Source organism: Maniola jurtina, chromosome Z, assembly GCF_905333055.1.
Source record: "Maniola jurtina chromosome Z, ilManJurt1.1, whole genome shotgun sequence".
NCBI classification, from domain to species: Eukaryota; Metazoa; Arthropoda; class Insecta; order Lepidoptera; family Nymphalidae; genus Maniola; species Maniola jurtina.
The window spans coordinates 4,238,544-4,260,633 of record NC_060058.1 but is presented as its reverse complement, the minus strand read 5'-3'; the positions used below and the strand labels follow the sequence as shown (position 1 = coordinate 4,260,633).

The 22,090-nt window shown below is 35.4% G+C and overlaps 1 protein-coding gene across 2 annotated transcripts in view; it reads right to left on the bottom strand.

Moving 5' to 3' along the window:
- The window catches only part of LOC123880605, an 83,351-nt gene that overhangs the window by 29,906 nt on the left and 31,355 nt on the right, over window positions 1–22,090 (bottom strand). For both annotated transcript variants that reach the window (XM_045928802.1, XM_045928803.1), the window contains exon 6: window positions 15,435–15,529. In XM_045928802.1, the coding sequence (XP_045784758.1) occupies window positions 15,435–15,529 (95 nt within the window). The remainder of the gene's footprint in view (window positions 1–15,434; window positions 15,530–22,090) is intronic.

The following is a 22,090-nucleotide window of genomic DNA, read 5'->3' as shown; positions in this document are numbered from 1 at the left end:
ATTTTATCATAAGGTTCTATAAATATTAATAACTAATTGATCCTCCGTCTTTGCTGGGATAAAATAACAAAAAAAAATTAATAGTGAACAATGAAGTATTATACAACTTAAAGTACTAGGTCTAGATGTCAAAGTACCTTTATATGTATAGTATCCTATATAACTAGTATAATATAATAGTAACCTGTAAGTATAATTAAAATTTAGTACGATAATATTTTTTAGAACAATCGGTTTATATTTTCTGAACCGCATAAAAGTGTAAGATCGAATTCTGACTAAGCAGATTGTTTATGGTAATTATAAATTGTTATTAATGCTGTATGTACATATTCAGTGGCAAAAACTAATTACTAATTTAAATCTTCGCTACTTTTTTACTATAATTAGCGATGAATTATTATTATATCTATCCATAGAATTTGAGAAAGTGTTTTAGGTAGGTACAGTCTGCGTAAGGGAACTAAGTTGTTAAGAAGCTAATATTTTCAAGTAAGCTTTTGTTATGAAAATTAGTCCTTGTTATATCAGTATAAGACATAAATTTCAATGATGACCAAGAAGGTGGTGTGAAAGATAAAAATTCGACCCTCAATTTACCATAACAGATCTCCCATTACACTGCCATTTATTTTTTTATTATTGGCGCCGTAATTATAGGTATAGGTAAGCATAGGTTGATTTCAGTTGGCCTGTCTACTTGATACTTGACCTATCTACTTCTACTAAATATTATAAATGCTAAAGTATGTTTGTTTAATTCTACCCTTTAGTGAAAGTCAAATAGATACTATCGGAAATAGAGACTGGCCGATAGGAAAGGTATTCCAAACCAGTGGTAGATTCAATTAAAGATTTAAAAGCACGTAAGATGTAAAAGGTGAAATGTCTCGTAAAAAAAAATTTACGAGACATTTCACCGCGTTTGATAGCCTCATCGAGTAACAGAAGGGCTGGCTCATTTTTTGCGCAACGGATCAGCCTGGCTGTCCAACGCGGAAATGCAGCTAGTATTCTTGGCACCATTCCACGCGGGCATGATTTGTATAGTAATTAGATAAGGCTAGCTTTGAGTTTTATTATAATATTTTCTTTAATATTAATTAATTAAAACACTTGTAAAATAGTATTTAAATAAAAAACTCTTCTATTTTATTCTACAAAACAGTAGAAGTCCTAAACAGCAAATAGCCCGGTTCATCGAAGCCATAACTCGTTGGCGGGTGGAACCTATAATAGTACTGTTTCCACAGATGACGGAAACAACGTTATATGTGTATGTCACCCTTTCCCTCTATCTGCACCTCACCACGACAGAGTTCAGGTGAATGAATTTTGCTTGAGATTAATATTCATAATCGTTATACGGTTATACGATAGTACGATTGATAAATAATCGACGTGTAGAATTACGCCTATTTTTGGCGAAAGAAAACATTAACAAACTAAAAGACATTCGAAATTATTATGAAGTAGTAGTATTTTTATATAGTTTATTTACGCACAAAATTGCCCTAAAATAGAGATTTTTCAAGGGCCATAACTTTTTAAAGAAATTCAATTTTAGTATATTAATTAATTATTATTAATTGTTTTAAGGCATAGATAATGGAGAGATAAATCGATATATGGCTTAGTTATAGATCTAGAACAACAAAATACGTTTGTATGGAGAAGCTCGTAAGAAGTTTACCCTGACGATATCATACATGCATACATAGTATACATACTACATAATATGTAAGAGATATTCAGAACAAAAATTATATTCAAGCTGTTGAAACCAAAAAGATATCGAATTACCGGAGCCACCCCTAGCTGCAATATCAATTTCGTATCGTGAGTATGACCGAAATGGATTATTTGATTTCGAATTTATTTTGTTAAAAACTACGTTTACCATTCAAGGCATTTTGTTTGCTAACTGATCACTTTGGTGATAGATAACAAGCTATGTAGGTAACAAGCTATATTCTGAGTTAGATAAGTATGTTATTTAATATATTCCCTGCTAAAATTCTGCATATTTTCCTTTCCTGTTAAAGGAAAATATGCAGAATTTTAGCAGTTTCTAGAATATGTCTGTAAAATTTCATGGACTTTGGTTGCTTAATATTCAAATGAAATTGGAACTACGATTGTATGAAACGAGTGATGGAGAGAACCCTCTTAATCATAGTAAATGTCAGACTTATCTCAAGTCAAAAGAACTTTTATATCCGCCTTATTCAAATATTTTATATTCTAGGAGTTAGTATGTTTAGCTTGATGCAAGTTGTCCTTTGATCAAACGTAACCTGGAATTGACAGAGTAGATGAGTCGACGATCCCCCGTCGATTACCTACGTATCATATTATTGTTGTTATCCCTATCTGCCCTGGTTCGTGCATTGTCGGTGACTAGCTCGGTACATTCGTGATAACCAATTAGAAATTGTTGTGATTGCCTGAATTTACAATGTTCTTGATGCGACTGTGAATTTGGGCCACTAGCGGAACAATGTTAGCCGGTCAGAAATGATTGCAATTAATATGCAATTAATCAACCTGGTTGACGTCCGTGTTCTGTTTTCGATTTATTTATTTATTTATTTATTTATTGTCAACCAAAACAGATTACAATAACTACTTTAACTTAATTCTTAAATTGATACATATTTTGACCTTATTGTATTATTGATTAAGTACAAAAAAGCAAAAATTATATTATTATTATACTAGCTGATGCCCACAGCTTCGCTCGCGTGGATTTAGGGTCTGAAATCCCGTGGGAACTTTTGATTTCCCAGGAAAAAAGTAGCCTGGCTATCCGTAATAGCCCTTCCCCGGGATGCAACGTGTTTCTGTACCACATAAAAACATTTAAACGGGTGATCCTTTAAATATCCCGAGGGATCACCAGGATTTAGGAATGCAATTCTTACAGCATCAGGGTTGAGGGGTTGGATCCTCGAAGTCAACGACAAAGTCTTTACTTGTTACAGATACCTTCAATATCAATCAATTGGTGAGGTCCCCTGCAGCATCAGGATTGAGGAGTTGGGATTCAAATTTAATAGCCCGGCCCCAGGATGCAACGTGTTTCTGTACCACGTAAAAACATTTAAATGGATGATCCTTTAAAAAACCCGAGGGACCACCAGGATTTAGGAATGCAATTCCTTACAGCATCAGGGTTGAGGAGTTGGGTCCTCGAGGTCAACGACAAAGTCTTTACTTGGTTCAGATACGTTCAATATCAATCAATTTATAACCGACAGTTTCTAAATATCTACCCTAAAAGAGATAAAATTTTATGTATATGTAGTTATGTGTTTTATTTGCAAAATAATTAGCCTAAAAATTAAAAATACTGCCGAAAGTCACTATTTCACGCGGACAAAGGCGCGGGCACAGCTAGTGTCTTATAATTATTATGTAAACAAGGATTTTTCGTACAGGTAGGTACATATATGTATTATGTTTTCTTGGAAACTGCTTAATGATATGGGTCAAATTTAGTATCTCCATAATGTTTTCTTTTCCAAGTTATCTATTCAACGAAGTTTAACGAGTTTTTTTTTTGACTTCAGTTTTTGGTGCTGCGCTGATAGTAGCGTATGCATCAGTCAAGTGAACTATTCAGTACTCAATCAAGAATGAGACATCTGTCGACATATTATCAATACTCAACACAAATACCATTTGTTTCAAAGTTAAGTTTTATTTCTGGTACTAGGTACGTTCGCTTGATAGGGTACTTTAAATCGGCACAAAAATATGAATAACTAGAAGATGCCCGCGGCTCCGCCCGCGTGGATTTCGGTTTTTAAAAATCCCGTAGGAACTCTTTGATTTTCCGGGATAAAAAGTAGCCTATGTGCTAATCCAGGATATTATCTATCTCCATTCCAAATTTCAGCCAAATCCATTCAGTAGTTATTGTGTGAAAGAGTAACAAACATACACACACACACACACACATACAAACTTTCGCCTTTATAATATTAGTGTGATTTTGTGTGGCATATCCCTTTCAGCGTACTGACTATACGTCCATTTCCCGCCTCGTATAACCTAAATACCTTCAAACAGGGAAGTTTACGATTATCGATGGTTTGTAATTCAGGTCAGACCTTATCGAAAACAATTTATAGCTAGGTATATCAACTGTATTATTGAGTTTCTTTAACCAGCCCACAACTTATATAAACTATTCTTATCTAGATTCTTATCTAGATTATAGATCTATTTGTATCTAGACTCTACATACAACTATTGTTTAAACATTTGAATGCGTTAACTACCTAATAAGAAAAATCTGTCAAGTGTGAGTTGGAGTCGTGCATACGGGGTTACGACCGTCGTAAAAAATTACACTTTTTAATTTTTTTTAATTTTCATGGCGAGAATTTTGAAATTTTTAGTATTTGTTGTTATAGTGTCAACAGAATTACACATTTAGTGAAAAATTCAGGTCTCTGCTTATTATGGTTCACGAGTTACAGCCTACTGACGAACAGACGGATTGCGAAGTCTTAGTAACAGGCCCTTGGCATCCTTTAGGTACGGTTTATTGTTTAATGCTATGGAGATCTCCTGTGGAAATTCACCTTTACATTAAAATTTAATGAAATAAATTCTCCCCTACAGTCTCCAAGTAATTACTTGGCAAAGTAAATTAAACAAAATGTGATGCAGACGTGACTTTCGCGTCTCTTGCAATCTGCTCCAGATGTACACCTGTAAATGTTATAGCCACATAACTAGCTCCAGTTACATGACAGGCAGTCACAGGCCAGGATTAACACAGGCAGGCGAAGTTTTTTTCGGTTGCTATCAAAAAAGCGAAGTCATTATCATCAACACCAATAGTATATATATGTCGACAAAGCAAAACCATTATTTAAGTATTTTTTTATACCACATTTTAAAAACGCACTTAAAATAAAATTATTCTAGTTACTAGTACTCGTACACCGAAGGTTCCGTACGCGGGTAATTTTTCCAACATTTTTCACGATAAATCAAAAACTATTATGCATAAAAATAAATAAAAATCTGCTTTAGAATCTACAGGATCTACAAAGCCCTTTCATATAATAAACTTGGTATAAATATCTTACTTTGAAAATTGAAAATACTAATTATTTGTTCATGAATCCATTTTAAAAAATTTTTTTGTGATATAGCCACAAACTCATGGTTTTCTGATATTTCCTTTACTTGTGCTAACTACCTTACTAGACTAATTTACCTGCCTTTCATGATTCTAGGTCAACGAGAAGTACCCTATAGGTTTTATTGACAGACACGACAGTCGGACAGACGGACAGACATACAGACAGACAGGTACAACAAAGTAATCCTATAAGGGTTCCATTTATCCTTTTGAGATACGGAACTCTGAAAATAAAAACGTGCGTGACGACTTGCGACAGACTGCAACGAGCCGCGTTAATGAGCTATGACACTAAAAAATACTTATTAACGAATAAAATTGTTTCTGAAAGGTAATAGGTAGGCCCCAATAAGCAAGGCCGACACCGCGAAAAGGGAGGTAATAGTTCAAATCGGTAGCAGCAGAGTTCGATTTGATCGTCAATCCGATTAGTGATTTGGGTCACAATTTACGTAACCAACAAAATCGTTGGAGAAGCTAAATTGCTATTTTTAACCATATTTCAAATAGAAAATGTATTTGTTTTGTTTCATCAACCAATATTTTTTAAGGCCCCACACTCCACAGTGAAAATTTAGCGACGCCTTAAGGAAGCCTTTAAATACAATAATTTTGAATGTGTGTTTTAATATAATATAATTAATCTTAAATCGTCATGAAATGTAAAAACCGGTCAAGTGCGAGTCGGGCCCCGCTTTTTTAGAGTTCCTTACATTATTATGAACATCATATTTTGGGTGTATGAAATACTTATTTCTTTTCCGAGATAGAGCGTCGCAATAAACCGCGAACCCGAAAAATGTTCGTTTAAATGGTCACACCTTACAAACTATTTAATAAATTATAATAATAAAAAATCGACTCCTCTTTCATGTATCTCCCATCGTCGTCGTCCCTGAAAAATAATTCAATTTTTCTAATTCAATATTTAGTTTTGAGTCAACGTTTTACACCAAATACCAAAATTTGCTAGAGACCTGTGACACGCGGACAAACAGACAGACGGACAGACAGGCCGGCAGACACCATAGTGACCTTAATAGGGCTCCGTTTTTACCCCTTAGGTACGGAATCCTAAATCAGATGGATAAAATTTCTTCGATGGATAAAAAATCGGGTAACTGCTTCAAATATAATATAGATTTTTTAATTTTAAACAGAATCGGTAATTAATCTTTACGCATTTATATTTTACTATATGGATAATTATAGTTTCCAATTAAAATGGTATCATTTAGATTTTTTGCTATTGTGCACTCAACTTGGATTATGGTATAAATAGGTACATCTATCCTTCTCACATTTATGATAAAATCAGTTTTGTTATGGCCCCTTAATGTGGTGCTATTTCAGTTTATCCTATAATGCAAATAATAACACAACGGATTATTAAAGTGCTCTTCGAAAGTGCTTCCCATTGTGCTAATGAGGATTTACCATAAGCCATCGCTCGGTTAATAAATAAATATTTTATGTGATAAAACAATATTCGAAAACCTGTTAGCAAAATTTTCCTAACCAGTAATACTAACACTAGGTAAGTGTAACTACCTTAATAAACTTTATTTCATACTTGCTTTTAAAACGCAAATAGTTACTACAATATTAGGGAATAAAATTATATATTTTTTTTGAAAATAAAATATAGCCTATGCCATTCAAGAATAGCTTAATAGTTTTGTAGTTCCGAAAGAATTTTCAAAATCGGTTCAGTAGTCCCACTAGGGCTTACCCCCCCACTAACAACTTTACCTCTTTATAATATTAATAATAGCTGAGATGCAACCGAAAACAAAGTGAATGCTTTACAGTGCAGCAGTTGTATATTATATGTCTATGTATGGCTTATAATTTTCCTCAATTAAGTTGTTCAGTTCGAAGTACGGGATTCACGAACAAAGTTAATGGACAGGCTCTAACATTATAACTCAGTTTCCTAAATCTTCAGACTACTACGTACCTACTACGATTTAGAATTGCTTCGAGTTTTGATTGCTTTGCGTAATTAATTTTAGTTATTACAATAATAATTTTTATTTTCCTTTATATATTCATTTGTGGTATTTTGTCATCACAGCATAGAAAATGCGTGCTTGCTGATGAGTAAGATAGAAGATATAAAACGCTCGTGAGAAAAAGAGATAGCGCTCTACAAATCTGCTCAAAATGCGGGAGTATTAAGTCTTTAGACGCGTATGTAACATATCTACCTTTTTTTAACCCCCGACCCAAAAAGAAGGGTGTTATAAGTTTGACGTGTGTATCTGTGTATCTGTGTGTCTGTGTATCTGTGTATCTGTCTGTGGCATCGTAGCGCCTAAACGAATGAACCGATTTTAATTTACTTTTTTTTGTTTGAAAGGTGGCTTGATCGAGAGTGTTCTTAGCTATAATCCAAAAAAATTAGTTCAGCCGTTTAAAAGTTATCAGCTATTTTCTAGTTTTCTTGTAGAAAAGAAGGTTAGATAACCCTTAGGTTCATAATATTCAAGTGTCAATTGACAAATGTCAAGCTGTCAAGATGGACGTTGTCTAGATATACATAATTATTTATTTGAAAATGATTTGTCGGGGGTGTTGAAAATTTTTAATTTACACTTGTTACAAAAAAAATAACTGTCTGATAACTAGATACGATTGAAACAGAGAACACTGCCAGTAATGTACATAATATATATTCATTTGTTTCGAAAAAGTGACCCTGTAAACGCTGACTGCATATTTGGCGGAGCGGAGTGTAAAAGCGGTGATAGTCAAGATATATGTACCTACTTTGGCTTCTTATTTTGGGAGCCCGGGGTGCGATCGTGGGCATGGTCTTCTAAATTTTAGGACCTTTAAGAGGGGTCTCTCCGTCACTCGCTCCATACAAACGTAGTTCCAATTTCATTTGAATACTAAGCAACCAAAGTCCATGAAATTTTGCAGATATATTCTAGAAACTAATATCTATGTCTGTGGTTTTCCAGATTTCTGTTAAAATATTCGGTTTCAAATTTACGCGGTCTTAAAAATTCACATACAAATCTTTGAGCCCCTGTAATTTTAAAACTACATATTTTTAGAACAATCTAAAAAACCACAGACATAGATATTAGTTTCTAGAATATGTCTGCAAAATTTCATGGACTTTGGTTGCTTAATATTCAAATGAAATTGGAACTACGATTGTATGGAGTAAGTGACGGAGAGAGCCCTGTTAAGCGTTTTAAGCAATTAAATAACACTTGCTTACGGTGAATAAAAACATCGTGAGGGAACCTGCATGCCTGAGTTCCTTATTGATCACAAAAGTGTGCCATTCCACTCTTGGCCAGCGTGACGGACTGTGGTATAATCTTTCTCATTTTAAGAGGAGACCCGCACTCAGTAGTAGCCCGGCGATGAGTTGAGATAATAATAATAGGTAAAACACATTGAGACAATGTGTAGGTATACGAGGCTTTTTTAAAGACTCTTAAAAAGTTGTTTCTAAGTTATTTTTTAATTTGAACATGACAATTATACTGAGTTATGTGTTTTTTTGTGTATTGTGGATTAAAAAGGTACATAACAAACGAACAAGAATCCTCATTATCTACCCCTCAGATTTCAATCTCTCCTGTTCGGTCGCCTGTAATATATTATTTTCCTGCGTATTATCCGTAATACACATGGCGGGCGCAATAATGAAAGGGCACCAACCCAATTACATAACCACTGTAAAAGACATTGTTGCATTCAAGTATCTGAAGCCAATACTTTTCTCTTTCAAATATAAAAAATGGAAAAAGAAATTCATTTCAAGCTTGCATAAGTTATAATAATAGTCCTTTTTTTTTGCTCAAAGCATTGCTATCGGTGTTGGAAAATATGGTACTTACATAAGGTTCAATATTTACAATTAACAGATCTATTATGCTCTCAAAATAAAGTAAAACAATAAAATAACTTGCCAAATGTGTGGTAAAATTAGAAATGAGGAGGATTTAGTAAAATTAAAAAAAAATACTTACAACCATTTAAAACGGGTACTTAATACATTGATCATAGTCTGACCAAAACCTATGTACCTAATGAAGGGGAAAATCAGACTATTTAATTACAAAAGGGGCCGAAATAGGTGATCGCAAAATTAAAGTAAGATATAAAATTATAAAGAGTCTTGATTTGCACATTTTATATCCAAATGAACTACACAGCATAAACCAAACATGTAGGTATGTTTGAAAACAAGCGCACTCTTTTAAAGGCCTCATCCATCATATTACATCTTTTGCCTGACAATGAAAAAATATACCTATAGGTACTCTAGCAAAATATCTGTGTCTACTGTGTGTTCTATGCAAAATCATGATAAGTAATTTGTTCATAAAATCTGAAACATTGCCGTTTAGTTCCGTTATTCTAGTCAGTAATATTAGGTCAAAATAATAGTCAACGCCACCATTGTAATATCAACTAGGCACAAAATTGTTTTATTACCCTTAATTTGAATGTCGTTTGCAAATTATAAAAACTACTAACTACCATATTTTTAACCCCCGACCCAAAAAGAGGGGTGTTATAAGTTTATACGTGTATATCTGTGTATCTGTCTGTGGCATCGTAGCTCCTAAACTAATGAACTGATTTTAATTTAGTTTTTTTTGTTTGAAAAGTGGCTTGATCGAGAGTGTTCTTAACTATAATCTAAGAAAATCGGTTCAGCCATTTGAAAGTTATCATCTCTTTTCTAGTTACTGTAACCTTCATTTGTCGGGGGTGTTATAAATTTTTAATTTACACTTGTCCAGAGTAGTTTTTCCGGCTTTCCAGTCCTCTGTGCATAGTATAAGAGTGCTTAGTTCTCAAATTCTCAAATCAACCTCAGTTTCATTTACTTGTGCCACAAAGGTCCTAGGTAGTTGGAAAGCCAGGTGTCTCAATGGCGACATCCAGAAGGAACGTATCACAAAAAAATTTAGGATTTGCCATTGGTTCAGCTGACACATTCGAATTTGGTTTAAAATCTTACAAGTGACAGATCATGCCTAGCCTTATCTGAAAAGGATATTGGGTATATTGGCTTCATGCCTTGCCATCCGTCTCGGCACAAACGTTTTCGTGTGACTCTAGGTCTCAGATTGGGAAAACTGCTGTGCCACTAGCACAGATTTCCGTGTGGAAAAGAGATATTTAAATTTGGAATTCACGGACTCTCTAGCAAAAGGAACGCTGCGCCGGTAAGAACAGAATACAGAGACAAAAAAGCAGTGTATGTTGCCTAAAGCTTTTTGCCCCATTGAAATGCGATCTGTGTCGGCAGCTATTGATACGAACACACGAACGTACTACCTACAGTACAAGCGTGCCTTTGAACTTCACGCAACGTACCCATGTAGATACGTATAGTTATATGTTACTGTAAAAGGCCGAACTACAGCAGGTAAATTTGGAACCATGGATAGCTCGGAACTGATGAACCAAATATCGTTCAAATTTTCCTCCCTATACCCGGTACCCCCTACTCGTCTGTTCACTCACCGAATCCGTAGAACCAATATCGTTGATACTAGATTGATACCGCGGTTATGTAGTTAGTATTTGAAAGGAATTATTCAAAGGATAAGGCCCTCGATCTATTCTGTGATAAATTAGCTAATTCTATACTCAGGTTACATAAGTCACTTGATTCCTCAATAGGATGTCAGGCTCTAGCTATACATATATTATGTTTTAGGTAGATAATTTACACATTCATTTTATTATACTCGCGCCTCCTCCTCGAGATTAATAATGTAGATGTTATTTACACATGTAGTTTTCTTGTTGTGGGTAGGTATCGTCCATTTGCATTCCCGGTCGATTGTCGCCCACCATTTAGTTTAGAGTAAGAGATCCTAATATTCATTGATGTATATCCGAGACACTAATTGGAGTGCGCGCACTGGGCGGGCGGGATTACTAATCTCTTCGGACTCGGCGCTCGTATAGTCATGATAGAACTTCACATACAGGTAAGTACGTTTAATCATTAATTATTATACTCGCCCTCCTCCTCATCAATGAAAAATAAAAGATTGTATCTAAATAGATTATAATTATTATATCTTTTAGTACAATCAATAAACATAAGATTTTTATATTTTTTTTTATCTAGGATTATTAATAATAATTCGATTCATCAGTATATACTAATTAACTGATAATTAATTAACTATTATGCTTATAACAGCTATCCTAGCTAGTTGTAAACTATTATATGTATTAGGTACAATGTAAGGTCCAAAATAATTATGATAGAACTTCACGTACAGGTAAGTTCGTTTAATCATTAAATATATTCTGTTATTTTAGGCAACTTCTACTCTTGTTTTAATAATTAGATTTTTTTATTTTAATTTTTTTAATCTTAATCTAGTTTTAAGCACTTCTGGTTTATTTATTATTTGTATTCGACTTTTTTGTCTTAATATGCACGCTGTAACTGGAATTACATGAGTACCTAGAACCTAATGCATATCATTTGAAATATACTATACTAGAGGATGCCCGCGACTTCGTCCGCGTTGATTTAGGTTTTTAAGATCCCGTGGGAATTGTTTGATTTTCCGGGATAAAAAGTTGCCTATGCCAATTACATGGACGCAAGCTACCTGCGTACCAAATTTTATACAAATCGGTTAATGGGTTTTTGGGAATCCCATGGGAACTCTTTCATTTTCCGGGATAAAAAACAGCCTATGTCCGTCCCCGGGATATAAGCTAACCCTGTACCAAATTTCGTCAGAATCGGTTAAACTATTGCGGCGTGAAAAGGTAGCAATGAACCCCAAAATTGACTTAGTCTTCGTGGTGAAAATGCGTCTGTTCTGTGATAATGATTAATTTCGGATTTGTAGTAAAACTTTTCAGACTAGAAGACGAAGTAGTAAATAAAGAATTTTACTAAGAAACTAAACGTAAACGTAAATTTTATTTTTACGGCCTAAACTATCATACTGATAGGTACTTCATCAAGCAATTACGTTTAGGTAGGGGTGGCTCTTTCAAAATCAATGGTACGTACCTATTGTCAGTAGGTAGGTACAAACTACCAAGCTGTAGTTCGAAAGACTCGACCGGGGAAACTTTAGCAATAATAAAACTTGCTGATTGTTATGCCCGCTTTCCACTTACATGCGAATCGCGGCGCGAAAGCCTATGAACAACTCGACAAGGCGCGATACAAGCATTCCCACTTATTAGTATTTCGTGACCTTCAGGGGCTTTCGCGCTTAAAACTAATTAAAATAATTAGGTACTTAGTTTTAGTTCTGTAACAATAAACTTTCTACCTATTAAAATATACCCTGCTTCTTCTGCTTTTATTTAGAGCAATTATTTATTACCCGCTGTTACCCGTTAACAGTGTGGGACGGTGATGGATTACACAAATATCCTAAAACACGAGGTCAAATGCGAGTCGAAATCACACGAAGGGTTCCGTAGCATCGTACAGACATAACACGTTTTTTTAGGTATTATGTCTGTAAAATTTTATAATTCTAAGTCAATGGTGAGTACCCAATAGGTTTTAAATTCCCTTGACGGAGCTTGACAGACACGACAGACAGACAGACAATGAAGTGAATATGGGTTCCTTTTTCCTTTTGAGGTATGGAACCCTAAAAAGAATAGTAATACTGTATTTCTGTCTTTTTAACCCCCGACCCAAAAAGAGGGGTGTTATAAGTTTGACGTGTGTATCTGTGTATCTGTGTATCTGTCTGTGGCATCGTAGCGCCTAAACGAATGAACCGATTTTAATTTACTTTTTTTTGTTTGAAAGGTGGCTCGATCGAGAGTGTTCTTAGCTATAATCCAAAAAAATTGGTTCAGCCGTTTAAGAGTTATCAGCTCTTTTCTAGTTTTCTTGTAGAAAAGAAGGTTAGATAACCGTTAGGTTCTTAATATTATGTCAATTGACAAATTTATGTCAAGCTGTCAAGATGCCTTCACTTGTCGGGGGTGTTATAAATTTTTAATTTACACTTGTGTATTCACACCTTGAATTCATTTTAAACGCTGCTTTAAAGCCGGCTCTGAATGTATGCAGCGATCCACGCGTGAACTGTGTCCCTTCCACACTCGCAAATCTTCACAGTCTTGTTCGTGATTATGGACGAAACCCTTTGTCGCGGACCAAAAACCGACACTGATCGGGGAAAGGCGTGAAGCACGCGAAGGCGTGAACAACATCTACACTCGTGATTCACAGTTGTCTCGGGCGTTCGCGCCGCGAGTGTAGAGCCCACTTAATATTTCGCGCCGTTCACGAGCTTTCGCGCTGCGATTCGCGCGCGAGTGAAGACCAGGCATTAGGTTATTCGTAGAGCAAGCTAGTTTTATTTTTGATTGCACCAAGTAACAAGAATTACATTTTCATGATCGGATGTAAACATAGCATCAAATTATCAATCATATTGGAAAAAATATGGAACAGGGGGCACGGGTGTGCCCCCGCCAAGACAATGATTTAGAACATCGCCGGAGAAGGTTGTATATGTATACTATGATCATTAATTAATATTTTACTCCATAATGAGTACCTAAGCCTATTCGTACAAAGCCGGGGCAATGGAGCTAGTCTATTACAATAAAATAGTAAGTACATATTATTAGTAATATAATTAGTAGTAAATAGTAAGTATATATTATTATTAACTTGAGAAGCTAATGCTAAATATGACTATTTATAGAGTTCCCCTTGTAAGTTTTGCTCCATTCAGTAGTTTAATGTGCGAATGGCCTAACAAGCAGGAAGATATATTTCAAGTTAGCCTGCCCGCCCTTCATTCATCATTGAGGTAACCTCGCGCCCTCGATATTTGTGGGATTAACCTTCGGCGAAACTTTTACGAATCACCCTTTTGCGTGTTATATCAGCTGAGATCTCACTTCAGCTGCGGTAATAAAGTATTGATATTTATTTAATGCCCATATGTATGGAGTCACACACTGGGTTAACATGGATTATGAGTAATAAAATATCGCGCTGCATCAATGGAATCGGTTTGAATGCAAACTTAGCGTGACTATAACTAACAATAGATATTATGGATTAACAACTAGAATATTTTGTATCCCAAAAAACATTGGAGTTTCTGTGGGACAGGGGATGAAAGGTTTTAGCGATGTAACTCCATAACTTGTTTAAATCTGAACCTTGTTCGGCGATACTTTCTCATAAAAACAGCCACACAAAAACAGCCAGGTTGACCTTTGCGCAAGAAATATGTCATTCAGCACCCGTAGAGTTTCACAAGTTTTCTCAATCTAGCATGTAGTCCAACACAATCGACAGTGCTCGGGACAACAAAACCGACATTGCTTGCAGGGAAGCACTGCGAACCCACAAACATAAAGTGGCGAAACCTATAACCGAAATACCTTCAAGGCAAGAGTGAATAGGAATTTTCTAAAGAAGCGTGACCTAAGCTCATGACTGCTTTTTATTTAGCACTAGAGGATGCCCGCGACTTCGTCCGCGTGGATTTAGATCCTGTGGGAACTCTTTCATTTTCCGCGATAAAAAGTAGCCTATGTCCGTCCTCGGAATATACCCTGTGTTAAACTGTTGGGCCGTGAAAAGGGTAGCAGACAGACAGTCAGACAGACAGACACAATTTCGCATTTATTATATTACTAGCTGACGCCCGCGACTTCGTCCGCGTGGATTTAGGTTTTTCGAAATCCCGTGGGAACTCTTTGATTTTCCGGGATAAAAAGTAGCCTTTGTGCTAATCCCGGATATTATCTATCTCCATTCCGAATTTCAGCCAAATCCGTCTTGTGGTTTTTGCGCGAAGGAGTAACAAACATACACACACACACACATACACACACACATACAAACTTTCGCCTTTATAATATTAGTGTGATAGTATGGATGATTATCGTCAAAAGCAAGCCCATCTCGAAATAAACATGTATCTCCACGTGATTGGATCAGAAATGAGATCAGTAGCAGAATCATAGTTATTCGCATAGTTAGACGGGTTGCGAAGCTGAAGTGTCAATGGGCAGGGCACATAGGGTACATTCGAAAACCCGATAGACATTGGGATGCCAAGTTGCTAGAAAACGCAGCATTGGATGACATGGGTGGTTAGACGACATGACACGAGTTGCAGGGAGCCGATAAATTCAGGCGGCGCAAGACGAAGACCATGGCGTATGGTTATCAGTACAAGAGACTTACGTCCAGGACGTGGACGTTTATCGGTTGATAATGATGATGATTGAGCGAGCAAAGAAGAAAGATACTAACCTCTATCATTGCCATGAGATGCTTGATATGTTCAGCTTCTGTGTGAATCAGTTCTCGGATAGCGGCCTGTCTCTCTTGCTCCTGTGGTGGTAAAGCTGCAACAAGAAAAAGCGATCAAAGCTTATTCAATTATGCTACTTCTCTAAACTCAATTGACTAGTCTATGTTAGCGCTATCACTTTTTAACCCCCGACCCAAAAAGAGGGGTGTTATAAGTTTGACGTGTGTATCTGTGTATCTGTCTGTGGCATCGTAGCTCCTAAACTAATGAACCGATTTTAATTTTGTTTTTTTTTTGTTTGAAAGGTGGCTTGATCGAGAGTGTTCTTAACTATAATTCGAGAAAATCGGTTCAGCCGTTTGAAAGTTATCAGCTCTTTTTGGTTACTGTAACCTTCACTTGTCGGGGGTGTTATAACTTTTTTAATTTACACTTGTTAAACTACATTTGTTGCACAGTCAATGAATAATGAATACATTGTTTGAATACAACATTGTTGTTACATTGGATTTGTTTGCAACATTAATTGCATTCTAATTCGCAGCGATGCGATTGTTCTCGCTCACGCGCTTTTAGCTCGGTACGATGGCCGTGCGCGAAATTAGACAATAATTTTCAGAGATTTTGTTTCGGGAGTTTTCACAGGTGCTTTTAGTAAGGTCGCATATTATAGGGTTTTCAGTGATTTTTCACATGCTATCTTTTAAATGGAATGGACTATCTCCATTCTAAACTTAGAAATGAAATTCCTTTGTTAGTTTTTTTTTTAGATGAAATGTACCTATGTTGTTGCCGGTGTACAAGCTATCTACCAAACTTCATCACAATCAGTTAAACGGATGGACTGTGAAAGGGTAACAGACACTCATACATTTCGCACTTAGCTACCGCTTTTATTATGGATGTAGTTTTTCAAATATTTACTATAGTATTAACTAGTATTAATGCATACGAAGCTGTGATAGCCTAATGGTTAAGACATCCGCCTCCTAATCGGGAGGTTTGGGGTTCGATTCCGGGCACGCACCTCTTTCTTTTCGGAGTTATTTGCTTTTTAAGCAATTAAATATCACTTGCTTTAATCGTGAAGGAAAACTTCGTGAGGAAACCTGCATGCCTGAGAGTTTTCCTTAATATTCTCAAAGGTGTAGTCTGTCAATCCGCATTTGGCCAGACTAGGTAGACTGTCTCATTTTGAGAGGAGACCCGTGCTGCGTAGTGAGCCGGCGATGGGACGATGATGATGGTGCATTTTTCATCCAACGTATGTTTTTTAACCCCCGACCAAAAAGAGGGGTGTTATAAGTTTGACGTGTGTATCTGTGTATCAGTCTATGGCATCGTAGCTTCTAAACTAACGGCCGGCGCACATATGGCGGAGTGCAGCACAGAGTATGCCCACGAAGTTTTCTAATCGCGTGACACATTATGCGAATTTCTACCAGAGAATGCGCGAGCACACGTGGAACTCGCGCATGCGCGAGTATCCGCACGAATGCACAATTGATTTTAGATATTATTTCAATGAAGACAATGTCGATAATATTTTGACTGAAAAATGCTCTGCGCTGCGCTCCGCCATATGTGCGCCGGCCCTAATGAACCGATTTTAATTTAGTTTTTTTTTTGTTTGAAAGGTGGCTTGATCGAGAGTGTTCTTAGCTATAATCCAAGAAAATTGGTTCAGCCGTTTGAACGTTATCAGTTCTTTTCTAGTTACTGTAACCTGCACTTGTCGGGGGTGTTATAAATATTTAATTTACACTTGTAAAAGTTCCTAGTGGACACAAAGACCGAGGACAACGCATTGATTTGATATAATGACTCAACACAACAGGCTTATAACTTTGTAATTTTTTAATATACTTTATTCAAATTTTGAATATTTATTTTTGTGTAATACATAATATTCGACACGACTTTCGGTTTTTCGTTTTAAAACTCCCGTGGGAATTTTTTTAATTTTCCGTGTAACAAATTAGTGCAAATAGTGTAAACTCAGGGAAAAAGGTATCTAAATTTTAATTTCAGCCTAATCGGTGCACTCATTGTAGAGCAAAGGAGTAACGGTAGGCCATTTTCATTGTAACATTTTGCCCTCTTTAGTGACCTAGAAATTATTTGTTGTCAGGTGCCAAATAATACGTAGTGTAATAGCAAATAGATACAAAGTCTTGGGATTTATAAATTAAGAAACTAGAGGAAACAGAATAAACCATTACTATCTTAATACTATTTTTCTTTATGAGTTTAATAAAACCGTTTCAGTTCCTCGCTTGAAAAAATGTTGATAACGCTGTCCCGCCATTCATTAAGGGTTCCCTTAATTTTATGATCCTACTATTATTTGTTGCGTCGTAAAATCATCGTGAGGAAAATATTATCTAGGTTGAATTGTATAGGTTGAAAGTTGAAACCATACTCGCAATAATTTTATATTCTTGAATACCTATCATCATAATATTATTATTAACTCTTTTCAAGAGAAACAGCTATCTAGCACACTTCATCTTTAGTATAGGTACTTACATAATTACCTACTGTTTGGTGTGATTGCAGTCAAGCGAAAGCATATTATAGTTAAAAAAAATTGCAATTCGCGTTTGTATCTGTATTCTCTTCTTCGTTTTATGTGACTTTCAGATTGGCCCACCCTTACTATACCTTATTCGGTGTGTTTTCATTATAATTTAGAACATTTTCAAGAAGAAATCAAAGAAAACAAATCATAAAGTAAGTTACTTTACGTAAATATTCTAATAACGCGCATTTCAGTCTTGCATCTACATTCTACGCTATAACGCTTTACTTGATATTATCGATATTTAACAGGTATTTCAGGAACAAAATTTAATTAAAATTAACTTTAAACAATAGTCGTGAATACCCAGTGATTAATTTTGGCGCTTTTGATGGGCACCTCTCTGGAATATTATTTAATCTCGATATTACATCCTATATTAATTTTACTATTGTGTTCTGTAGACGCGCCTCGACTGCACGTGAATATGTCGCTGTGTGCAATTATAATGAGGCGCTCCTCCATACATATCACGAAAATCACTACCTGTATTAATTGATTTATATTTTAGATTATATTATAGTTTACAATATACAAGGCATTTTGTTTCATTCAGTGCCACAAAAACCACTGTGGGTTTTAAATAAATACGACAGTTTTTTTGTTTGTTGGTATGTTCGTTTGTCCTTCAATCACGCTGCTATTTTAACCCCCGACCCAAAATGAGGGGTGTTATGGGTGTGTATCTGTATATCTGTCTGTGGCATCGTAGCTCCTAAACTAATGAACCGATCTTAATTTAGTTTTTTTTTGTTTGAAAGGTGGCTTGATCGAGAGTGTTCTTAGCTATAATAGAAGAAAATTGGTTCAGCCGTTTGAAAGTTATCAGCTCTTTTCTAGTTACTGTAACCTTCACTTGTCAGGGGTGTTATAAATTTTTACTTGTCTAAGTCCATCCTTGGGCTTTCTTTTCTATGTTCAGATATGTGTGTACTGGTTGTTTTTTTTCCATTCGTTTTCAATTTCGAACTGTTCTTTTAACGTAGGTAGGTACTAAGATTATTCTTCAAAAAATGTATCAATTGCACTGGTCGCAGTATATTATTGTTTACTTTTTAAAAAATATTTAAACATATAATAACTTAAATTTTATAATAAAGGAGTGATACTACGGCAAAATATAAAGATAAATAAAATTAAAATAAAATTTGTTTACGTGATGGCGATGAGGAAAATTGGCGAGCTTGATATTTGGTCAAAAAGTTGAAAACTTTGTAATTCACTTCACGAGCGCTGTTGAGATTCTTCTTGTTGGTAATGTAGCTGAATTATTTGGTGTTTTTCGTACAAAATATAATCTAATAAATTGCTAAAACCCATCTGAATCCACAAAATATTTTTTTATCTATAATAGAACTAATATTACTTTTATAAAATATATATAAAACATTTTAGTTCCAAAATATTTCATTTCTACTCTAAGCGATCGCACTGTTCCCGCCACATAGTTTACATGAGACATCAACCTGATAAAAAATCAAAAATAAACTTAGTTCTTTTTCGGGGTACCTATCTATAGGTACTTACTAATAAAACATAAAATGAGTAGGTATAGTATTCGCTTATTTAACAACTACGTACATCAATAATAAGTTTCTAAAACTTCAAAGTTGCAACTTTAATACACTTTAATAGTCTCTTATTTAAAGTAGTATATATAACTACTTATCAGTGTTTAATTTGTTCTGTTGTATGCCTAGAACTCTACCTTCTCAGTCAAAAGCAACGAAAACTTAAGTTAGTTTATGTAAACAAGCAAAGCAAAATTTTGTGCCGTGAAAGTAGCCAAGAAGTTTGCAGCCAATTAATTTAAAACTCGATGTTGGTACCTTGCCTATATCGCGGCGTAGAAAATATCCGTTTTTTTATCAGAGCGGCAAGTGTACACAAATTATTTCAATCATCAATGGAACAGCTTTATCTTGAGAGGCAACCTCTCAAATTAAAAATTATAATATTGAACGTTATTGGAAAAATATTAAGTACTTGCCTACTATAAAATTTATTTTGCTTGAGATTCTGCTTGCGAGTTAAGTATTATATTCATAGTCATAACCTGCACCTCGATTCCTCTAATAAGTACATAAAACTAAATGTAATAGTATATAACTATCCAGGCCGGAAATAAAGCAATTGCTGGCTGGGTAGATAATAATAAAACTGGAAGGACGAGGCGAAGTCGAAGAATAATTCCCAAGTGAATTAAAAACTCAATGAAGTCGATAAATTGCTGTTTCGGCCGAGACGTATATAGTTTTTTCCCACTTGCGAGGAATCAATAAGCACATGAATTATTTAAGAAAAACTTTACATTGCATTTTGTAGTTAGATGTACACTTTTACCAAAATACTATAGCGCCTGAGCCTTATATAGGTATCTCTGAGTTACTATGCTTCTGATACTTAATTTATGTCAACAGTAGTTGGTGACCCGTTAAAATATGATCTCTGACCTTGTACCTGCGCTGTGGGCGATATATCCACGTATGGCTAGAGCATGAGGGAATACAGAGTGCTCACTTAGAGCTCGCTTATCACTGTTTCACTTCCACGGTCTTATTTTTTTTTTAAAGTTTCATTGGCATTTTAATTTAAAATAATGTACTTAAACACCTAATTTACGTTAGTGTGCATTTAAAAAATCTCGTTACCAGTGTGAAACTGTCCAGCAATTTCTATTACACTCCTGTTAGATAGAATCCACATATTACATCCAAAAAAGTGGGGTCTCTAAAAATTTTTCTTTGTTCTCGTATCAAATGGGATGTCAAATGAAAGAGGAGAAAGTTCGGAGTTCATAAATATAAATATTAAAATATACCAAGCGACAAAACATATTTTTTTCTTTATATCAGCTTTTGTCAAAAGGAGTAGTTGGGTTTTAGTATTGAACTTTATCTTGTTTGATTACAAGTCAAACAACCTGAGTTTGTTATTTAATTCGCTAAAGCAGCGGACAGAGGGGAGAGTTAAATACAATTAATAAAAATTTCGCTTCTCGTTCGCGCTTTTGTTGTTTTAGTTGGTATTGTAGTAATTATACGGAACTTCATCCACACGGGTTTACATTTCTGAATATCCATAGAAACTCTTTATTTTTCATGACAAAAGTAGGTTGGGGTGCTTTAAAACATAACATTTTTTAAGGCTGAGCTCGTTCATCTCTCTCTTTTTTATCTGTATTATACAAAAATTTACGCTCGCTGCGCTCGCGCTCCTATTTCTTGTTGTATTCTATCTTGCCGTCAAGTTTTTTTTCTCCGGATAAACCCCCCCTCCCCGAAACCAATTCCTGGCTACGCCCTTGGTCATCATGTTTAGTATAATACAAAAATTACAAGCTGTACTTTTATTGCATCGCTGGTTAGGATCAATTGTAGGGAGGAAATCTCTCTAAGAAACTTGATAAATTAAATGAAAGGAAAATCATGAAATCTGGTCTTCTAAATTCAATGAGTCAAGTTAAAGCTCTTTAACTCAAAGATATATCTGTTGTCCGGCTCAAACTTGACAGGTTTTTTAATGATTTTTTAAAATGAAAATTGTAAAATAAAACTAAAGCCTTATCTAATTACTGTAAAAATCATACCCGAGTTGAAAGGCTGATCTTTTGCACAAAAATTGTATCAGTGCTTTTGTCACTGGATGAGGTAATTAATTTGCTTAACTAGTGCTTACAAATAATACGTATTGGGCAGAGCATATAATACTTAGTTCGAGAAACTGATCGACGTTGTACGTTGGGGTTCCAAGGCGCTGGAATGACAATCTCGCAGCGGGGAGACACCCTACTAGTTAGACAGACTACATCAAACGAGCCGCAGGGAATCGTTGGATTTCGGCGGTATATAAGATCGTAGCGCGTGGAAGTCATATCAAGAGACAGTATCCAGCAGTGGACTATACCGGTTTATCGATTGACGATAATGATGATGATGATCTAAAATACCTGCCTATAGGTAAATCTAGTTAGAACTTTGCGGATACCTAAATGATGCTAAGGGTGATGGCTGTATGGCTGCGATGTATAAATCCAATTAGGGATTTAGGCCGAACGTCATTCGGTAAGTAGGA